General features: G+C 38.2%; 1 protein-coding gene across 8 annotated transcripts in view; it reads right to left on the reverse strand.

The window, feature by feature from the left end:
* The window catches only part of DMD (dystrophin), a 1,967,742-nt gene that overhangs the window by 1,161,550 nt on the left and 782,686 nt on the right, over positions 1-23,506 (reverse strand). For all 8 annotated transcript variants that reach the window (XM_075200299.1, XM_075200300.1, XM_075200296.1 and 5 more), the window contains 2 exons: positions 6,438-6,561; positions 5,541-5,628 (listed from right to left, as the gene is read on the reverse strand). In XM_075200299.1, coding sequence (XP_075056400.1) covers positions 5,541-5,628; positions 6,438-6,561 — 212 coding nt within the window. The remainder of the gene's footprint in view (positions 1-5,540; positions 5,629-6,437; positions 6,562-23,506) is intronic.

A 23,506-nucleotide genomic window follows, 5' to 3' on the forward strand; every position in this document is an offset into this window, starting at 1 on the left:
TTAGAGTAGGAGTGTTGAAGGAGTTAGTAGAATCCTAGGATTATAGAATGCACTCTGGGAATTAAGGAGCAGGGTAATGCTTGGGAGAGGGACTTGGTTTAGGAGACATACTGCTGGCAACTAGGAGGAGAAAGTGGAGGATAAGAACGTGAAAGTGGGATTTGAAAGTGTAAGGTGTGTGCAAGAAGGGGAGATAGTGTTCTTATGAAGGAGAGCAGTTCATGAGAACAGAGTGAGTGAGAAAACAATGTGACAGCAATCACAAACGGTTGACAAAGACAGAGTTCGAGCACTAAAGATTCCGAGCATTAACAGAAATAAACTGAATAAGTTTGGTAAACAGTGTCAGAAAGAATAAAACTGATAAATCTGGCAGCATAAATGATCAGTGCAGAAGGCATTATTCATTTGTTCTTTGTGTATGCAGGGAGAATGTTGTCATGTTTCCATTCTTTTCTAATTCAAGTGCTACACTATTAAATATGCACTTATAAATTGATACAAACTGGCCGAGGTCAGGTACTGACCAACTACTATAAATAACATTATATTGTGATAATGTTTATTTATCAATTTAAGTTATGTTATTTTCCTTCAGTTATATGCACCTAAACCATGTATATAACAAAATGTCATAACCAATAACTTGGATAGGATAAAGCTTTTGATTTATGGTTTTAATTATGTGTAATCATGTAGTGTTCTTTTAGAACAAGTGATGACATTATTAAGAATAGAAAAAAGGAACTGCGCTCAACCCCAATATGGCAAGAGCAGCAATACTCAGGAATCCCTTCCTGTGAAAAGACCAAATACACAAACCAACGTATCGCGCTCAATTACCTAAGGTACACTGATAGTTGAATGAAAGTTAGAGTGTCAATGGTGAATATAAAGATATGGTGTGATACAATAGTGCAAAATCTGAATCCCTTCTTATATGACCAGGGATAGACCTATATCGTTATATAGTAAACAATTAACTGAAATGCATTGATCAGTGATTAATTGTTGTCTTTGCAGCTTTGAGGATAATAGTGTGTATCATTAGACAATATTGGCAACCATACAGAAATACTTCAGTATATAGGATTTAATAACTAAAACAAAATCAATACAGAACACCTAAAAACAACAGAGCAGTATAATTAAAACATCATATATACTAAATTGTCCACGATAAAAAGGGCTATCACAGGCAATCCTCAATGATGAGGAAAAAATGTTCATATAACTACATCACTTAGGAATTTATGTCAACATTGTATTGGCCAATTATTCAATTTGAAAAATCCACCATAAATAGCATTATGTCACGCTGTTACTCTACAACCCCTGAGGAAATCTGCCCTGCAGATGAAACGCGTTGGGTCACACACACTTCAGCTAAATCATACAGGACATCCGGTTTGCGGTCCACTGTGGAACGCACGCCATCTCCGTGATCTCTCCGTGTTTCACTACCGTTAGGAACCAACTGACATCCAGCTACACAAGCTCCATCGCTAGCCACCGCTTCGTTCACACTACGACCCGCCCTGGATAACCTACTGGTATCAGGTATTTGACTTTACATCCATATCCAGGCTGGATTCGCTGCGAGTAGAGTGGCATCAATCAACTGTGCCTTTTTTCCAACAATTGTGTCTGATACTATCTGTGTGATTGGGACACCAAGGAATTTATATGGACATTTTTTCCTCATCATTGAGGATTGCCTGTGATAGCCCTTTTTATCGTGGACAATTTAGTATATATGATGTTTTAATAATACTGCTCTGTTGTTTTTAGGTGTTCTGTATTGATTTTGTTTTAGTTATTAAATCCTATATACTGAAGTATTTCTGTATGGTTGCAAATATTGTCTAATGATACACACTATTATCCTCAAAGCTACAAAGACAACAATTAATCACTGATCAATGCATTTTAGTCAATTGTCTAATATATAAAAGAGAAAATTTGTCCTTCTGTCTGTCTTTCTATACAAATCCACATTTTTCAAGCGAAGATCATGAAATTTTGCATACGAGTGTATTAAAACATGACGGAGGCAACTAAAAAAATTTAAAATTGAAATTCATTACGGGGTGGGGGTGGCAAGCGGGGGAAACACCTAAAAATCATCAAAAACAACCATAACTCTGGAATGTCTGGAACAATTTACACCAAACCTGGTACACATATGACTTACAGTCTGACAACAAATATTGTGGGGGCAAGACACCCCTAGCACTCCTAAGGGTGGGGGTGGAGAGGGGGGTAACACCTAAAAATCATTGAAAACGACCATAACTCTGGAATGTCTGGAACAATTTACACCAAACCTGGTACACATATGACTTACAGTCGGACAACAAATATTGTGGGGGCAAGACACCCCTAGCACTCCTAAGGGTGGGGGTGGCGAGGGGGGTAACACCTAAAGATCATTGAAAACGACCATAACTCTGGAATGTCTGGAACAATGTCTTGGAAGAAGTTCCAAAAAAAGGGGAAATATATTTTTTCTGGATGCACCCGGAGGAACAGGTAAGACGTTTCTCATCAAGTTGTTACTTGCTAAAATTCGAGTACATTCCAAGATAGCTATTGCTGTGGCCTTTTCTGGAATTGCTGCAACTTTGCTCCCTGGTGGAAGAACAGCACATTCAGCTTTCAAGTTACCGCTTAATCTGGCCCGAAGTGAAACTCCCGTCTGCAATATCACTAAACGAACAGAAAAAGCTCAGATTCTGCAGGAATGTCAGGTCATTGTATGGGATGAATGCACCATGTCACACAAAAATGCTTTACAGGCCCTCAATCAAACACTTCAATTTTTAAGAGGCAATGATTTACTAATAGGTGGAGTCACTGTTGTATTGGCTGGAGATTTTCGACAAACATTGCCGGTCATTCCAAAAGGAACAATGGCGGATGAAATTAATGCATGCCTTAAATCATCACATCTTTGGAGGCATGTTCGCACTTTGCGACTAACCAAAAATATGAGAGTTTCTCTGCATGGCAACACAATGGACGGTCAGTTTGCTGATCATTTGTTAAATATTGGGAATGGTTTAATGCCGCTTCATCCAGTAACTGGTCTCTTCAAACTCAGAGAAACACTTTGTAACACAGTTGTGTCTGTTGAAGAACTCAAGGCAAAAGTATTTCCAAATATTCAACAACATTTTACAGAGCATAAGTGGCTTTGCGAACGTGCGATTTTTGCACCAAAAAATAATTGTGTAAACAACATCAACTTAAAGATTCAATAAGAGTTGCCTGCAGAAGCCATATTATACAAATCAATAGATACCGTTGTTGAAGAAAATGAGGCTGTGCACTATCCTACTGAATTTTTAAACTCTTTAGAACCTCCCGGAATGCCACCGCATAACCTGGTACTGAAGATGGGATCACCCATTATGCTTCTCAGAAATTTAAATCCTCCAAGACTTTGTAACGGTACAAGATTAGTAGTCGAAAAGCTCCATTCTCATGTCATTGAAGCAACTATTTTGACAGGCTGTGCAAAAGGTGACAATGCTTTCATTCCACGCATACCTCTCATTCCATCTGATATGCCATTTCAATTTAAGCGTCTACAATTTCCAGTTCGTTTAGCTTTTGCCATGTCTATCAATAAGGCCCAAGGACAATCTTTACATGTAGCTGGAGTCAACTTGGAATCACCTTGCTTTTCTCATGGACAGTTTTACGTTGTGTGCTCAAGAGTTGGATCACCAATAAATTTGTATGTATTTGCCCCAAATGAAGAAACGAGAAATATAGTTTATCAAGCTGTTTTGAAGTAATTGTTTATCGGTTCGTTCCATCATATACAGTTCAAATACAGTTTGACATTTTCACTTTTCATCTTCTACTGGTCCAATTTTAACATGATATTTACATGTATGTTTAATATTTAGATTGATTTTTGTAAATAAACATTCTTTAAATCCCGGGCAACGCCGGGTATTCTGCTAGTTTACTATATAACGATATAGGTCTATCCCTGGTCATATAAGAAGGGATTCAGATTTTGCACTATTGTATCACACCATATCTTTATATTCACCATTGACACTCTAACTTTCATTCAACTATCAGTGTACCTTGGGTAATTGAGCGCGATACGTTGGTTTGTGTATATGACATTATTAAGGACTACCCAGAAAGTTGCACAAATCAAATTTTAACTTACCAAAAAGTGATATAAAAGTTACAAATGACATTGACATTAAGGATCATTTACAAAGCTGAAAAAAATGTGGCCACGGTGCAAATGCCATTTTGGGAAGTCATGCACCTATTTGGTGTGCTATTGAACCCGTTCATATGGGCTTGCTCATGGCTAAGCATGGTGAGATGGAGATGGTGCCAAATGTAGGGGTGCAACAGTTTCTTTCTTATGAGGATCTGAATGGTTTGGGGCATACTTTGTTGAATGAGACACTCTATATGCCAATGAGATTTTGTGTTGTGAGATATTTAAGTGCATTTCAAACAGATATGATATAATTAGGTAGCTCTCTTGCTTTAGCTGGTGACAGCAAAGTCTCTTTCATTCAAAACAAGTCACAGGTTGTGAAACTGGAGATACTGAGGTATACTTTCAGTGGAATGCTTTTTACACCAATGAGACATACTTTATATGGAATAAAACATTTTATATGCACATGTACTATGTAATGAAAACATTAAAATGAACAATGTGACACATAAAATAAAGAGGGGCAGTATAAAAATGTAAAGTTTGTAATTACATTAAGGATGATTCAAAACTAACTTTGGCAGGACTTGAAAGTAACATTTTCATTGGTATTTGTTAACTATACTGGCATCACTGAATTAGCTTCACACTAACAACTGATTCAAAGTTGTTTTCAAATCTCTCACTGCCAGCTCAATTCAGTGAATAAATTAACATCCTGCAGCACCAGCTCTCTACTAACTGAAGTTAACCAAACCCCTGGAACGATATAGGTGGAGTCTGTGTTTCAAGTGGCGTCCTTATAATGAATAAGTGCATTTTTCTTTTTGTTTGCCTATGCCTTCACATCTTGACCTGCAATCTTACTAATGACCGTGCAGAATGTTTACATGGGGACATGTCTCAAAATGGAAAGTGAGCGAGATCTTTGCTTTCATGGTTAGTAAATGCTCCTTTTAATGATACATTTACAGATATAGACATGGATGAAATTAAACTTATTGAACCTCCATCTATTCATGATATCTAGCATTCTGTAAACTGTTGCAAGCTAGCAAAATGTATTTCCCATTATGGTTTCCAATAAACTTACAGACAGGCAATCAGGGTGTATGGAAAAATCAGCGCCCATACAAATCCAATTAATTTCAAATATATTTTGTTCCACTACATTTGTGACGCTTTTCATATAGAGAACCAAGTATTATATAGTTGGTTTACTGATCTTTTAATATAAATGCAAATTACTGTTAGACTGCAATGCAATATTCATATACATTAAGAAAAGAGTCATAGGAACACCACAAAAAGATTAACCAAACTAACTTTCATTAATTACCATTCATCATCTGTTCTGCCAGAGTCTGGGAATTCCTGTTGGCCTCTTGTAGCTTCCTGCTCTTCTCTGGCTTCTCTCTGTCTATGGCCTATGGAAGAACATAACGTTATTTAGCTTCATAATATTATCTTACATATTAAAGGATTGTCCACTGTTAGACAACCTGTTTGTGAATTTGCGGTCCCATGTAGCAAATAGGTGTACACTCTCTCCAGATAAGTTCAGAACCATATTGAACTATTCAGCTCTATAGAAGAGGATGAGACGTATTCACAAACTGTAAATTGGTACCCAGTTTTAAGTATTAGGAAGAATTCTAGAAAGGTAGAGAATGGACCAATGTTTCCTTTAATATTGACAATTGTAACTTTTTGGAAACAGAGTTCAAATTTGTGCACCATGAGAGATGGTGGCAAATGGCAAAAATGATACGTTGTGGTAAATCAGGTTGATCTTTTCAAAGTAGACTACTCCAGTTTTTTTTAAAACTAATTGTTATAAGCTTTTTTCATCTATAAGTCTGGAGAAAAAACTTCAGACTTTTATAAATAACCCCTTGAAGTGTATATTAATGTTTACTGATCTGTAATTACATTAGGTAATGACATATGTGGTTGGCCAGCAGCCCAGCACCAGTGCTAACAGTGGTAGAAGGGAGGTAACAACTATGCTGGGCTGCCAGCCAATCACAGGCCCATTCACACGCGACTGATGTTGGCTCAGGTGTAGGCAACATGCTCTCCATATTTTACCATGTGCGCTATATTACCAGGCACACAGATTAGAGGGAACATGGGGGCAGATTATAACAAAAAAAGGAGAACACAAATAAGAAGCATTTTTGTCTAATTGAACTGTTACCCCACAATGTGGTAAATACATATATAAATATCTTACTTTAACTTTCTTTGTGAGGTCTGTGAGGTCTCCTTCTTTTCTAAACACTGCAAATTCAGGGCTTTGCAGAACAGCTTCAGAGCGCGTCATCCAGCTATGCAGTTCTGTTAAATCAACATCAAATCTAGAGAAAACAAAACAACAGAATTGTAATCCTGCAACAATTTATGGGCAGATGAGTTTCTGTCAGAAACTTTTCAGCAGCTATTATGAAAAGAAATTATTTGAGGAGAAACACATTTGGCGCTGTAGCATGCTTGACTAAAGAGTATGTATTTTATACTTGTACAAAATGTATCCTTATTTATGGATGCTGACTGCATTATGGTACTAAATCCCACTACTTAACTTACAGAGGACATTTAGGATAGGCAATCAATATTGTGGCATTGACTTTTAAGAATGATGCATATTTACTCACATTTGAAAATAATTTCCAGGGATATTTTGCTGTAGTAGAATTTGTAAGCACTGTATATTGAACACTCTATGCAGGCATAATGTACAATACACCTACTCAATATGAAATGTTACAATATTGGCATGTAACATGACATGTTGTGTTTAAAATACTCCCTTTAAATAAGCTTTTACAGTGTATAGACTGAGTACACAAACCAAGAACTACATTTAACAGCTACAACAATTCTGTAACTACTGAGCAATTGTTCAATATTTAAAATTAGAGACAGTAACAGGGTAGCAGATTAAAGTGTAATAATTACAAACAGGCCTCAGGTTGTTGAGGAAGGAACAGTGCTGGAGACAGAAATGCAAACAGTTATGCTCTTAGGGCTAGATTTACTAAACTGCGGGTTTGAAGAAGTGGAGATGTTGCCTATAGCAACCAATCAGATTCTAGCTTTCATTTTGTAGAATGAACTAAAAAAATGACAGCTAGAATCTGATTGGTTGCAATAAGCAACATCTCCACTTTTTCAAACCCGCCGTTTAGTAAATATACCCCTTAGAGTGACAAATGGCAGTTTTGTTTAGCCTACTTAAATGGTGCAATAAAAGTCCAGAGCAGGCTGTACATTTAGTAAGTGGTCAAGGCATTCATATTCTAATACATAATTGTACCAATATTCTTCATGCAGCTGGTCCAGAACCTAAATCATATCAAAACTAATCTAAAGGGGACATGAAACTGGCAAACTATTCTCTGGACAAAGTAGTTATGCATATTATTTCAGCCAATACAAGTAAATATTTCAAACAGCTTAGGAGATATGTTGCCAAATGCACACTCATATAAACTTTGGCCCAAAATCAAGAGCTGAAAAAGTTACACTCAGAATTATAGATTCTACATAAATGTATATGTTATTATTACAATCTGGGTGAAAAAAAAAGTCACACAACACATAAAAGCAGTTAAAGTAGAGGAACTTTCTGTCAGGATCTGCCTGCAGCCCTTTGCATTGCATGTTGCTTCGCATTGGCAGCTCCTGCCTCCAGGACTATAGTACTTTATATTTGTGTTCATTGTATATATTCTAGCAGTATCTCTGTTCACCAGAGGTGCTGCTATTGTGCCTTTTTCTTTATTAGTACTAGGGGTTAACATGTGTCACTAATTATCTCCTGCTCCTGGGTGTTCCCTATTTATACCTGCCTCTCTGCCTCTCCTGGCTGGTCATTGTTTTATTGCCTTCCCCTTTGGTTTGTCTCCTGGTTCTCCTGCTCTTGGACTTCATATCACTACTCCGGATCCCTCTTCGTCTAACCATTCCTCCTGTATCTGCAGTATTCCATGTAACCAGTATCCAGTCATCTCAGATATTCCTGTGCAGTTTCAGCATTATTTGGTTTGTACTATTTATGGGTATTTTGATCAATAAACACCTATATTCTTTATCACATCCTGGGCTCCATAGCTGTTACTTACTTTGAGGCGTGACACTTTTGCTATCTCTCGCCTTTACAACAGCAGCCTCTGACTATCCCATTCTACATCAACAGCACCACTCTGCATATCACTACACTGACTCCCCATAACCTCCAGAATTCAATTGAAGCTACTCACCCTCACTTTCAAAACCCTCATCCTTCACTCTCATATAATATAAGTTATAATATCAAAAATGTTGATGAACATGTTTAAAAGCCTACTTCCTCTTTAAATTTATTAAGCTTATGGAAGATAGTATGTCATTAACATGAGAATGCTGCTTGTAGTTATCCAAAGCTAGGCAATTCTAGTTCTAATTCGACGTACTATGATGGCTTGTAACCTAGAAATCATTGGTTCTGGCTTACTGATGACATCTCTCCTTTACCCTTTCTAAATTTCACTCACCCTTTCTAGCCTTTTAGCCAATCCACGTTGAGAAGCAAATTGTCTGCTTCCTCTCTTTTTCCAATAGTCATTAAAGAGAATTTTATAACATTAATGTCACACTTTCAGCTGCTTACTAGTATAGCAGAATATCGATTTTTTTCATTTAACGAGTTGTGAGCGATTTGTCTGCACAATTTTCCTTTGCTGAAAATTGCCTTATATTGATCATTTTTTTTTGCTAATTCTGAGTCTGACATGCAAAGACGAAGCTACAACATGCTGTTTAATAGCAGTTAATAAACTCTATGCAAGGTAGCGATGAGCAAATCTTTCCAAATTTGATTTGTGTCCTTTCACCCCCGAATTTGATTGTGAAAGTCTTAAAAACTCAAATTGATTCAACAAATCACAAGTTAGAAAAACATGTCTTATAGGAAGTGCTTGCTCAGCTCTTTTTTTCCACCACTAGAACAATCTTTCTCTGCCTATGGTGTGACTATTGTTAATGGTTGTTTTCAAGCATTCTTTATCAGCTTTTGCTCTATACTTTTGTATTTGCAATTAATGCATGTTACATTTGATTAGATTGAGTATATTGGTTATATTAAAACAATTCCAACCATACCTGCTGTGATGGTTATTTGAGCGGGAATAAGACAAACAATTTTGGGAACAGCTGGTATTAATTATAGTAAATTAATTTCAATCACTCCTAATGCAATTTGAGTGAAAAGATGTTTAGAATACAGAAGATATTCTGACAATTAGAATAAAGTATATTGAAAGACTATAAACCACAGCTATACATGCTACACATGTGCTGCACAGGTGAATATTGAGCAGGATTAGTATTCCTCTAAACAGCACAATTTTTATTATTTTCACAATATAAATGCTTTACTGTTTCCCAATATAAACGCTTTGTTTGTAAATCTTCAGTGAGTGTAGTAAATTTCTGGTTTATCCATCATAGGTGAATTATTTTGACATTTTTGGGTGATAATCTTCATTTTCTCTCTTACAAATTGGCTGAAAGCACTGTTCTGACAGTACACTTGCATACAGGCATGAAATTGCTTCTACGGCAAATTTAATTAATTCTGCCCACTGGTCCAGGTCATTTTGCCAATATTATAGAGGGTCCGAATCTGATTCAAGTGCAATGGGGAAATTTATGTAGGCCTTCACTATTTTCTGTGTATTGTCTTACTCTTTACTATGCTTCTTAATGAATGTATGCGTCATGTTCATACAATTCAGTTGCAATTAAAAATGTAGTATAACTATAATATTTGGAAGTAGGCCTACATAAGATTTTTATTCTAAAGTTTAATAATATGTTTAAAACAGTTTTTATGCACTATTACAGTAAATTATTATCCTTATTTTTGAACCAAAATTGTAATTTTTATCAGTGGAACTTTTTCATTGAAATTACTATACAGTATTTTATCCTCCCTTCAACACATATTTTGCAATATTCAACAAGCAAAGAGATTATTTTTTCAAAATCACACTTACAGTAAAGGTTTAATATCTCAATATTTGTTCCATTTCTACAACTCTCTTTGAATCCCCTTATAGGTTGGTAGTTGATTAAACAAACTGGGGAAGTTCTAATAGATCACTTTACTTTCACATCTCAATATCAGGAACCAAATCAAATTTTTTATTTCAGCCAAAAAAAGGCATTTACAATTTTAGGGTGCCGCTGAAAAGCACTTGTAGTGCAAAAAAAAATTGAAAAATAAGCCTCCTCTATCCTCCTGTCTTGCTGCTCTAACAATTGCAAATATAATTTGATTTAATAGAATTGAATAGATTCCAAATGAAAGAATAATAGAAATAATAAGGTGTACAATTATTGCTCTGTCCCTGTGCTAATACAGCCTGTGACCTAACCCTGCTCTCTCCATCTGTCAAATGGCGATGGATTGCTGTGGAGGCTGGTATTTATGCTTTTCAAATCTCGCGAGAACCGAGCTCAGAAATACGAATACGTCACAATGACGTTTTGCCTCGATTTCGATTCCAAATGGGCGGGAGAGTACCGAGCCTGCTCGGCTCGGTACTGGGATAGGCGAAATTTGGATGGATTCAGATCTCGGGGAACCGAGTCCGCCCATCTCTAATATAAACTGACCTCTGGTAGAGGAATATTTTTTTTGCCAAAGACATCAGCTTTGACGATTGTTCCTGGATCCAGGGTGCGCAGCGTATTTATCTTTTGTACTTTGTAACATTCTGATTGTATTTTGCTGATTATTGCTATTAAATCTCTTTTGTGCTTTGGAACCACATTTATCACATCGGACAATATTTATTGGTGACAATAGATACGGACATTACAATTTAGGGGCTCGTGGAGCGACATCACATTACTCAAGGATTTGAAAAACCTACGGATTTCGGTTTACCAACAAAGGGTGGGAGACTCATCATATACAGGTATGAACGCAATATAGTTCTGTACCTTTTTATCATCCAGTGTTGCTAAACCGAATATCCGCTTTATGTAATCTAAGGGGTGCTGGTGAGAATCTAGGGACAAGAAAGAAAATGTGTTTCTTTTTCATGACATTTTGCAATTAACACATGTTTGTTTGTGTAGCATATGCATATATTTCCCTGTACATTTGCCACATGTTTAAATAGTTATTTTGATAGATATTGATGTTGTATTTTATAGTGAGAAGAATTGTTAAAACCTCTGTATGCATGTGAATTGTGAATTGTGTGACTGTGAAAGTAAACTAAAGTAAAGTTGAGGACAAAGGTTACTGTTGAAAAAACAGGGTATAAAATAACCTTTGGGGAGTTCTATTGACAAAACGGTATAAAAGACTTCGAGGTAGTATACGAGGTATACAGTAATACGAAAACAGGATTTTTCATCATAATCCCAATTGTAATCATAATGCGCACAGATAACTAGTCCCTGTAAACTGTGCTATCGGACCGCACGAGTTGCTTACGCAACTGTGATTGTGAATGGTAGGAGGAAATTCGATGGAAAGGTTGGTATTGCTGAGATCAATATTTATTTCTCCCAGTTGTAAAGTATTTAGCAGGAGCTTAACTGGAAAGGTGGGGTATTGTTTTGTGCTGCGAAGCGTTGAGGGGCCCGCTTCCACATGGGCACTAAAACATTGATATTTCCATTCTCCCAGTTACAGGTAAGTGACTGTGTTAGGGCCCTTGCTGTGTATGCTTGGCATTGCATGAATTGTTAAGTTGTGCCCAGTTAAGAAGTGAGTGGACGCAGCTTATAGAATTCATCCACGGCTAACAAAAATCTCTAGCAGGAGTTTTGTGCTGCGAAGCGTTGAGGATTCTGTTTCCAAATGGGCGCTAAACAAAGTTGAGATGGTCGATGTAACTGAAGCACAGGTTAAGCAAGGGCCGATGGGGTCGGCAAAGTAAATTATGAGTGTGCATTATACGGTGCATACGCAACTGCTTACTTTGATAAATGGGTCAAAATGATAGATGAATATGTGAAACCCTTTCCTATAATTCATAAAAAATACAGCAAAAGAGACCGCTAAGCTTAAAACTCAGATATTGACATTTAATAAAAATTCAAATAACATATAAAACTACATTTCAACATAGGTGGAAACTTATTTTCCATATGTCACATGCATTAAAGATTATATCATATACAACCCAGATGGTAAAGTATTAAAGGGTTAGTCAGTGTATAATGAATTGTCAGCAGCACAGAATAGATTCCTATAGTTACCACTGCTATGGGAGCAATAGGAAGAGTGCAATATTATCCTTTGACTAAAATTGCAGAGGTTACTATTGGGCCAATGCATACCAAGCATTAATTTCTCTTGACTGCAGCAGCTCCTGCTAACCTACTGGGCAGAGATTTATTGTGCAAAATGAAATGTGTTATTTACTGTACCCCTGATGTTGCATTTCTGGATATTCCAGGAAAGTTTGCTCATAAAGTCAGGACATACTTGACACCCCACAAAGGCTAATGATGCACACTGTACTGTTGTAGATCAATGTCCATCTCAGGTAGAGAAAATGTTATCACAAATTTTGGGTTCCCTATGGACCAAAGATGGACAAGACACTGGATGCTGGCAGATGTAGCATCTGTAATGGTTCATCTAAATAGTGGCAGGCAAGCCACAAAAATACCACAATACCCACTAAAACCGAAGGCGGAATTAGAGGTTTATCCTGTGATTGAAAGGCTGCTACAACAAGGAATTTGAAATCGTACATCTAGCACAGCTAACAGTCCGATTTTTCAAGCGAAGAAGAATGGGGAGTGGGGCTACAGATTAGTCCAAGATTTAAGGGGAATTAATAAAGTAGTTGAGAGCCAATTCCCTGTAGTGCCCAATTCAGCTGTCATCCTTATGCAGATTTCTCCATCTGCAAGTCATTTCAGTGTAATTGATCTCTGTTCTGATTTCTTCTTTGTTCCTCTTCATCCTGACTGCTAGTACCTCTTTGCTTTCTTCTATAAAGGGGTGCAATACACATATACAATAATACCCCAGGGGTTTATTGACATCCCCAGTATTTTATCCAGGCCTTGCATGAATGTTTGCAATCCTTCCAACCAAGCAATGGGTCTGTCCTAATTCAATATGTTGACAATTTGTTGCTATGTTCTGATTCACTTATGTCATCAGTGTCTGCTACTAAACTGTTGTTGCTTCATATCTCACAGACTGGACACAAGGTTGCAAGGGATAAATTACAGCCATGTTAGACAAAAGTTAAATACCTGGGACACTCTCTCACCCAGGGGCTAAGACACCTGACAACGGACAGAATTCAGGCCACACAAGACATAAGACTGCCGCAGAACTAACAACAGATACATACCTTCCTAGGGATGTGTAGGTATTGTAGATTATAGATTCCAGGTTTTTCTATTTTGGCCTTCACATAGCAGGAGTTAGTCTCATCCTCAAAGCCTGAGCTTGTTACACATACAGATGAGTCAGAGCAAACATTCTTTAACCTTAAAGAGAATCTGACTAAAGCACCTGCTCTGGAATACCTGATTATGAAAAACCTTTTGAGCAATATTTTACGGAAGCTGATGGCTGTACAGCAGGTGCTTTGACACAGAAACATGGTGATGCTAGGAGATCTTTAGCATACTACAGGGCACAATTGGACACTGTGGCAAGATCTCTCCCTACATGTTTAAGAAGTGTAGCAGCAACTCTTCTGGTAAGTAAGAGCGATGACGTAGTACTAGGACACGATTCAACTGTCTATACACCACATGCAGTATCTGCCTTGTCAAATTATGCTCAAACAAGTCATGTCTCCTCGGCAGGATTCACAAAATGGGAATGAGCACTGATGGCACCTGCCAATATCACTATTAAAAGGTGAAATACTTTAAATCCAGCTACATACCTACAATATGTGCCTCGAGATGAAGATGAAGTGACAGCCCCTTAGAAAATGTAGATTTTACTTTTTACATGGATGGCAGTTGTCATAGACAGATAGACACAGGAGAACTATGTACCATTATGCTGTTGTAGATGACAAGGGTGTTGAACACCTTGGTCCACATCACTCAGCTAAAGTGGCCAAACTCGTGGCATTGAGAAGAGCGTGTGAGTTGACAGAGGGTAAATCAGCTAATATATATATACTAACTCTAGTTACGCCTTTGGGGTGATGCATCGGGGTCCTCTGGTGTCTTAGGAACATTATGACAGCAGCAGGCACACCAGTAGCACACTCACAGCACATAAAAGCTCTTTTTACAGCAATACAGTTACCAAAGGCAGTAGCGTCATCAAGTGCAAAGCCCACACATATGAAAAAGACCTGGGTAATAGCAGGGTAATAGCAGGGCAGATGAAGTTGTCAAGTGGGCAGTAGGTTTAGCTTTATACATGGCAACTGACAAGATGAAGATTTTCCTAACAAACACACAAAAATGAAGCAAAATGCAAGATTTGTGTTCCCTACAGAAAAAGACGGTCTAGAAGGTGAAGGGATGTGGTCAACAGTCCTCTGGACTCTGGAGAGATGGACAAGGTAGGCCCGTGGCTCCCAGCGCAGATTTTACAGGCAGCACACGGTTTAACTCATCTGGGAAAAGAAGATATGTGTAAGCTGCTAAGAGTTTACTGGTGTGCACCATGTTTTTCATCTCAAGCTAGTAAGAAGGCAATGTCTTGTCTTACTTGTTTGAGGAAAAATGTTGGAAAGACAATACCAACGGAGCCACCCCAAATCCCTCCTACAGACGGACCTTTCCAGGTGATACAAATTGACTTCATCCAATTAGCACCTTGCAGGAATCTCAAGTATGTATTAGTGTGTACTAATGTATTTTCTAACTGGGTAGAGGCATTTTCAGATGACACAATACTGTTGTGTTTACTGCTAAAAAAAAGTCCAGGAATTTGTACGCAGATATGGTATCCCTAGAATTCTAGAAAGTGAGAGGGGTACTCATTTTACTGGTAATATCTTTTCAGAACATGTGTAAACTTACAGGAATTGACAGCAAACTTCACACTCCCTACCAACCACAAGCCAGTAGGAAGGTAGAAAGGGTAAACAGTACCATTAAGAACAAATTGAGTAAGGTAATGGCTGAAACTGGATTGGTGTGGCTTTGCCACTAGTCCTCCATAGCATCAGAACCACTCTCAGACCACCTCTTAATTTGTCTCCTTTAAAAATACTTTTTGGCTGAAACCTTATTTGATGATAAATCCACAGGATGATTTAAAGTGCAACAATGAAGTGACTGTTCAAAACCTTATAATGATGAGCAAACAGCTCAGATAACAGCAAAAGGAACTCAAAATACTGTCATCTGGTATGCCAAACACTAACTGTCATGATGTTGAACCTGGAGAATATGTCATGATCCGCAATTTCTGACGCTCAGGTTGTTTAAGAGAATGGTGGAAATGCCTGTACCAAGTGCTGATGACCAGCACCACATCTTTGAAAGCAGCAAAAACAGACACTTGGATCTATTCCACCCACTGCAGAAAAGTCAACAATACGGAGAAGGTACAAGATAAAGCCGAGGCTGACACCCCAGATCTGTCACTCATGAATCTGTTCAGGAGATCTAAAAACTGCAGTTATTAACCCCCGAGCCAAGGACTTTGCAAAGATTATTATTCCAGCATGGAGTGGCGGTTTTTCTGAAGGATATCATAGTCAAGGTCATGTCAACAAACATAAGAGAGTATTGATTCGTAAAGTTCCTTTGGGCTATTGTTTGAATGTTATACATGCTAAAACCTGCCTCGGACAAATGGAGACGCTAGGCAAGGGGAACTTTATCAAAACTTTGTGTAATGTTATAACCAGTTGTACTGTGCCTTATATCTTTCCAGATTATGTGTATTATATTTGTGGGAGAAGGGCTTACACATGGTTAACTCCAAGTCCCAGATTTATATGTTTCCTAGGCAAATTGGTCCCTGAGATTAAGACTCTAACACATGATGAAATGACTGATATTCATCGAACAACATCACCTCCATACGTACGCACACAGTATGAATACCGTGGCAAAATAAATATGATTCCAGGTGAAGAACCTGTAGTTACAAAGTTAATAACTGAAACTACATGATCAGGCCCTATGTGTCTGTTCTCAGTAAAGCTTGTGCATTGGAGCCATATTTATGTCATAATTAAAGTTTCATATTTCTACATGTTAAAATTTTAATTAGATTGTTTTTGAATACATATAAATGCAGTTTCTTGTATAACATGCTTCTAAAGGGGAAGAAAGGTGTGCCTTTAACCATAATGGTCTACACCCAATCACCATCACCTCTAGAATGTGTACAAAATGTAATTTAGCTATGGATGTGCAGTCCCCCGCTAAACCAGGAACATGCCCCCTAAATGTGTACCTCTTCATGAAGGTCATTAGAATACTCATCTTGATTCATGCATTTAACATGAGTCAGTGTGGCTTCCCTGTATTTACCGTGCAATAACTAGATCAGCCAGGTTCTGCAAATCAGAAATTAAACATGATGTGCCCCAGTTGTCTCCATTTTCACAAAGGTATGAACAAGTTAAGAACAGAATTTGTGCAGGATTTTGAGCAATAGTGCATGACCCATATTAAAAATAAAGAAGACATTAGACCACACCACTAAACTGCCCATTTCATTGTTCTCTATACATATTGATTACACAGATGATGTTTAAACATTTACATTAGCTGCAAGGTTTGACTTTAGACAAAGTAACTTAAAGCAAACAATATTTTTCAGTAAGTGCTTTCATCAAATTGAACAATTAAAAGTTCACATATTTCCTACAGACAGTGGAGGCAGCCATTATGTATGGTAAACCAGTGCTCGTGACTAGGGCTGGCGAAACACGATAAGCCTGTTAAGCGAGGCAGGAGGGTGCCATGATTATCTGGGTGCTCCGCTAGCCCACCTGAATTTTTGTTTTTCTAGAACGTGCGCTTTCTCCCTTATCCTCTAGAAATTTTCAGGTAAAATACATTGTTCAGCGTTACCCTGACATTCCACTTCAACTATGTTAAAAAGTGAAGTACCATCCTACTCCATTACAGACAGCTGATACTCCTCATTCTCCTTTAGCAGTGTCCGGATACGTACAATTTTTAAATCAAAGACTATACAATGTCAGTCATCACTATCCATCCGTATTTACACCTGCTACATTCCTCCTCTAGTCACAGTCACAAGTGTCATTTGGATATGAATTACATACAATTGCATTAATTAGAGTCCATTTCTGAGCATGCACAGAACTATTTCATACAAGATACGCCCAGCGCCGGTGCTAGGGTCCTTGGCGCCCTAGGCACAGTCTGAAAATCGCCGCCCACCCCCCCGTGTAAAAATCGCTGCCCCCCCTTTAAAAATAGCCGCTGCCCCCCCCCTTTAAAAATCGCCGCTGTGCTTCCCTCCCCACCCCTCCCCATGTCTTTCTTTAACTTACCTGCATGAAGCTGCTCCTCTCTGCTCTGTCTTCTCCCCTCCACTCACAGACACTGTCATGCCGTGATGATGACATCATCATCACGGCCTGTCACTGTCAGTGAGCGGAGGGGAGAAGACAGAGCAGAGAGGAGCAGCTTCATGCAGGTAAGATTCAATAGCCCCTTCCCTCCTCTCCTCCCCGTGGATTTCCGTTTTTTTTTCATTTCGAGGCGTCCTGCAGGTCCCGGCGCCCTAGGCAATTGCCTAACCTTGCCTAATGGGAGCGCCGGGCCTGGATACGCCTTGTGAATGGCTGGATATCCAAACATGAATCATGGCCAATATTTCAACAAATCAAGTTTGTCAAGCATGGTCTGCTTGTTTTGTTAAAGAAGAACCTTCCTGCTATTATTGCAACCTGCTGCAGAGGGGTAAAAGAGAGCATCATGAACATATTCAGTATAAGTTATTTTATGTGTGGCTTTACTAATGGCTGATATGTCTGTTGTTAACAAGCAAATCTTAGAAAAATGGGGAACCGGGCCAAGATTTTAGAACAGACTCCAACTGCAAAAGGCAGAAATGTGCCAGCCAGACCAAACTTGGTTAAGACAGCTGTCACGAACGCGCTCCCAGCTGCCGTGACGTTGGGGTGTTTGCTGTATGAGGTCACACACGATTTCAGCCCGCAGTCTCTCTCACCTATCACACAGGTTCTTAGACCTACGGAATCGCCCCCAAACACAGCGCTCTCACACCCCCCAGACACTTCAGGTACAGCCACCACCTATTGGTTATGGGCAATAGGACCCCAATATACTGTCCCACGCTGGCACACAGGCTCCTAGTTCCACAAACTAGCAAGACTCACACCAGCACCCACAGGGTTAACTCTTCACACCTCCAGACTGTTACACAAATGTACATACAAGCACACACAGCTTGTTAATCAAATGTATCAACCAGTCACACACAGGGTAACCTGGATAAGCAATCTCTCTTCTACACAGGCTATGGATTCTTTAGAGTATCAAGGACGCAACTTATTAAATTTTAGATTTAATATACAAAAGGTACAGGGCATACAGATATAAAGAAAAATAATGAATAAACAAATAATAAATTTGACATAACAAGCAAAACAGTTTAAAATAAAAGAGATAACGTACAGAGCATTACTTACATATAATAATCTGTATGCCTGGGGCAGGCAGAAATAATGGACAGTCCCTCAAATAGATTGATCCCCAAAAGTCTGACAATTTGTTCCCTCAGAACACAGATTTTTAAGCAACCTCAAATGGGTGCGGCATTCACAGGGGCAGGGTTAATGCTAATTGGGGTTGTGTCCTGGGACACCTTTTCAAACCAAATTTACCTGTTGCCTGATTTATTAACCAATTCTACAATGTGATATATTTGTCCTGGACAGCGTTACATCGATCCAATCTTATCATTAACAAATCCCTTATGACTTGGTTCATCTTGTCATATTAAACATGCCTAAGTACAGGGCATTCGCAGAGCTTCCACTCCTTTTCTCCATTTCTCTGTGGGTCAGAATTCTTAATTTACCATATGAGCTGCCCTTCCTCATGCTATTGAGGAATAGGTGGTTGATCTCTGCTTTTATTGATTTTAAGTGGCATATTTTAAAACTGAATTCTTTCTGTCTATACAGTATTACATATAGGCTATGTTATCCCCTGGCCTCATTGAGCCAGGCTACATGCTGAGCGGTACCTACAAGTCTATTCAAGTGTCACAAGCAAACAGTGCTATGTCCTGGAAGCTGCTAAAAGTGGCAGGCTTATCTCCTCACACTGGGATGTAAAAACCTCCAAACACCATTACATCAGACTCTGCGTCTTTTACTGTTACACTAGCTTATCAATGGATTCATTTGATACAACCTATTTACCCTGCAGTTATGAATTATCCCTTGTAAATAACTGCAAGCTCTCTAATTTACACCTAGGGGTTAGTTTGTGTTTATACTACCTATTGAAGGGAAGTAAATTAGCTAGGGAAATACATGATCAAATACAATGGATGTCTGATCTGCATATCTAAAGCTGGTCTCTGCACAAAGGGTTTACCTAACTCAATTACCTGTTCCTGGGCTCATTTAGTCACACCTTTATCTGAATTGAACATCAGGTGAATTTAGGTATTCATGCAAACATTTATTTGGGTCCTGACATCCAATATTCTATTTCAGCATATCAGATTTATGCTTTATCCTGACAACAGCAAACACAAAATGACTGAATGGTGCCAAAACCAGGTTAACATCTACAGGAAGAAGTATAGTTTGAATACATTGCTTTGGGTAACAGGCACTTACAGACACTATGTAGTGCATGCTGGCCTGTGACAAAGCCTACTTGATCCTTTCCAATCAGGGAAGTCATGAATGTTATACAAAAGTGATAAACATAGCATCTGAGTTCAGAGGCAATCTGGGATAAAAAAATAAAGGGGAAAGGAAACCACTTATCTCATGTACAGTATAGTTTAGCCCATTTTTGGTGCACATGTACAGTACAAAAAAGCATATATTAAATTTGTGTCCAACTGCAAATTACTCCCCCTATGTTTAATTTAGTATTGTCAGTTTTGTGTCATTTATTTACTTATTCAGAGACTTAACTTTTGTTAATTGTTACCAAATTTAGTTACAGCTGGCAACTATAATAACTAGAACATTTGATCAATCCCTAAATTCTGATAGACCTTTACTTCCTGTATAGTGGTTTAATACTGATTTAAACTCTGAACAATTGTAACCAGTGCATGCAGCTAATATCTATTACTGGTGGAAGCACAGAGTTGATTGCAATGAAAACCTATGCAGCAAAGTATAAAGGAAAAAGTCACATTTTCGTAATGGGCACTTGTGATAAATAAAAGGTCACTTGGAGGAGACTCCTTATTACAAAGTGTAGCTGCTAAAAAAAAAATCCTTTTTAATTGGTATACAATGAGACACTCTTTCAACCTGCACTTCTGTTAACTCCTTAAAAAAATCTATATTAGTTATGAAGCTCATTTAAAGCACAAGCTTTATACAGAATAAAGAGTAAAAGATACACAGTGACACAGAATAAAGAAAAAACCATCATTCAAAATTCATAAGAATACAATAAAGTATCTACATGACAACAAATGCTTCACATTAATACAAATAAAGAAATCGAACATCAGTACTATGCAAGGGTTGGAACCAATTTAAAGCGCAGGTTTTTCTATGAATGTAAAAGAATAGGCATGTCAATAAACATAGCTGTTCAATTGATTCTTTTAAGTCATTGTAAAGAATCTCAAGGTTTATCTATAATAATGAGCAAGAAGAAAGAACAAGCACTTGTGTGATGCAAAGGGAAAGTAACTAAATAAAATTCTGGTTATTAAATGTCTGCCCCTCTGAGAAAAGCAGCAATTATATAGATTAAAATAATCTGCCTGCAGCACCCAAGAGATAGACCTGAGCCTCATCTTCCTGTCATACTGAGCAGGACCAACCTTTGTCAGTAAACACTTATTTACTAGCGCCCCAATAAATAAATCATTGGGCTGATCCGACCTGCAGCAGGACTCGGACTTCCTGCTCATCAGGAGCATCAGGGGAGTTGTAGGACCACCACCTTACTAAATCTTATCATCCCTAACTCACACCCACTCTTTCTATCTGTGCTCCCAATGCCAGAAGCAATGACATTAAATCATTGTTCAATATTACAGCAACCATTTACTAACCTTAGTCTGCGCATCAGGGCAGACTATTTCCCATTATTAAAGGAAAAAATGCACCATAAAAAAATGCATGATAGTCTGCAGAATTACTTTCTCAAGTGGGACCTTTATATTAGCATAACCTAAATCAGCTCACAGAACTCAGATTTTCTACATCATGTATGAGAGGCCCAGATGCCAAATAAGAATTAACAACCACCAAGAAATATGATCAACTAGAGGAACTTTTTCTGATTTATAGGTGAATTTCAGATGATCCATTTATTTATTGCCCTCCAACTCAATAAACTCACACATTTCAAAGGATTTATGCAAGATGCAATTATTCAATGTTCAGAATCTAATCCAAGAAAAAGGTAATTCCACAATGGTTTCCCATTGTTTTACTGGAGAGGACAAAACAATGCAGCATGACAACTCACCAAGTCCAGCCCCAACAACAAAGAATGATATCCTCATCATACACTTCAAGCAATTTCTTGAGCCTGAACTGCACAAGGTTGTAACATTCTTTAAATTAGACATTTCATAATTAGCAACTCTCACAGCAAAACACGAGACACGCTAAGAAATTTTCAGAGATTGCGATAAGACTCAGTTAGGGACCTAGACTACCTCACCTGAGAACTAGAAGTCCTAATAGATACAAATGAAGACCTTCAAAACCATGAGCGCTGCCAAAATATAAGAATAACAGGTCTATTGGAAGCCATAACGTATACTAAGCTGCTTACTAAAGTGTAACTGGTGGATCATAGTATTCTTTGTAAGTACATGTAGCAGCCATTGCAGTGTTTTTAGCGAGGTGACAAGTAAATGTCTGTCCATATTATTATCTTAACTGCACTGAGTAAATTACTGAGCTGTTTGATAAAATGAGCTGTGAATTTCTGTAATGTCTATTACCTAGAGTGAATCGATGAACCAGAGAATGGGAGTAAGGGCAGTTTTAGTTTGTTTGTATGATATGTGCATGCCATTGTCACTCACATGGCTAATACCATATGTGATATGCAAATTGCATATATTTTTTACTCAAAATATTGGATAGTATAATTGCAGTCTTGCTGTACAGGATTGCAGATTTTCTGAAATAGCAATAGGGGAAAATAGGGATACATATAACAGGGACACAAAAGTAGATACAATTAATTCAGACATGAGATTAGGGTATGAGAGAGTTCATGAGAGAGATTATATTCTAATTGAAGAGGATACAGTTGAAGCAAGAGGAATGAGTGTGACTCAGAGTGGAGACTGGACAGTTATGAGGGTACTTAATGTGCGTAGTATAGGTGGGAGTAGGGTAAGCTCTAATAATGAGATGGATTTAAAGATTTCAAAGCTGTAGGAAAGTCTGATCTAGCATGGAAGGTAATCAATCAACCTGGACCCCCTGGCTTAACATTCATCACTCACCTGTACCTGGCATTACCTGATCGGTAACGTGTGCTGCCCCTGCCCTTCCCACCTATACCCTATAAAATTAGAAAACCCTGTATCTGATTAGCTATCTTTCTATCCACCCACACTCCTTCCTGCATAGACTGAAGCACCCACCTGTGATACTACAGGATGTTTTGGTGCTACTAACTGTGAAGAAGATTTAAGGGGAGGTAGTGACTCTGAGAGGAGGAAAGATGATAAATTCTATTTTGGACATGTTGAACTTTAGGTAGAGTTGGGACTTTCATGTGGAGGTAGCAGAGAGATAGTTGGCTACACACTACAGATGGGGAGAGTTAAGGAGAGGAGATGTAGACTTGGGTGTCATAAGTTTAGAGGTAATACTATAGTACAAATGAGTAAATTAGTGTACAGATAGAGTGGATGGAAGGTATAAACATTAATGAAGTAGTTCAATAGGTAGGAAAAGAATCAGGAAATAACTCTGTCATGAAGGCATAAGGAGTGAAGGGCATACAGGAGAAGAGGGTGATCAACAGTGTTGAAAACAGGAGAAAAGTCTAGAAGTATGAGTATGGAGAAGTGAGCCTTAGACTTGTGAGTGCAAACTATGTGGAATATTATCGGCAGAACTCCAATTACAGAGAGCTGAAAATGAAATGAGAGGATAGAGC

Source organism: Mixophyes fleayi, chromosome 2, assembly GCF_038048845.1.
Source record: "Mixophyes fleayi isolate aMixFle1 chromosome 2, aMixFle1.hap1, whole genome shotgun sequence".
Taxonomy (NCBI): domain Eukaryota; kingdom Metazoa; phylum Chordata; class Amphibia; order Anura; family Limnodynastidae; genus Mixophyes; species Mixophyes fleayi.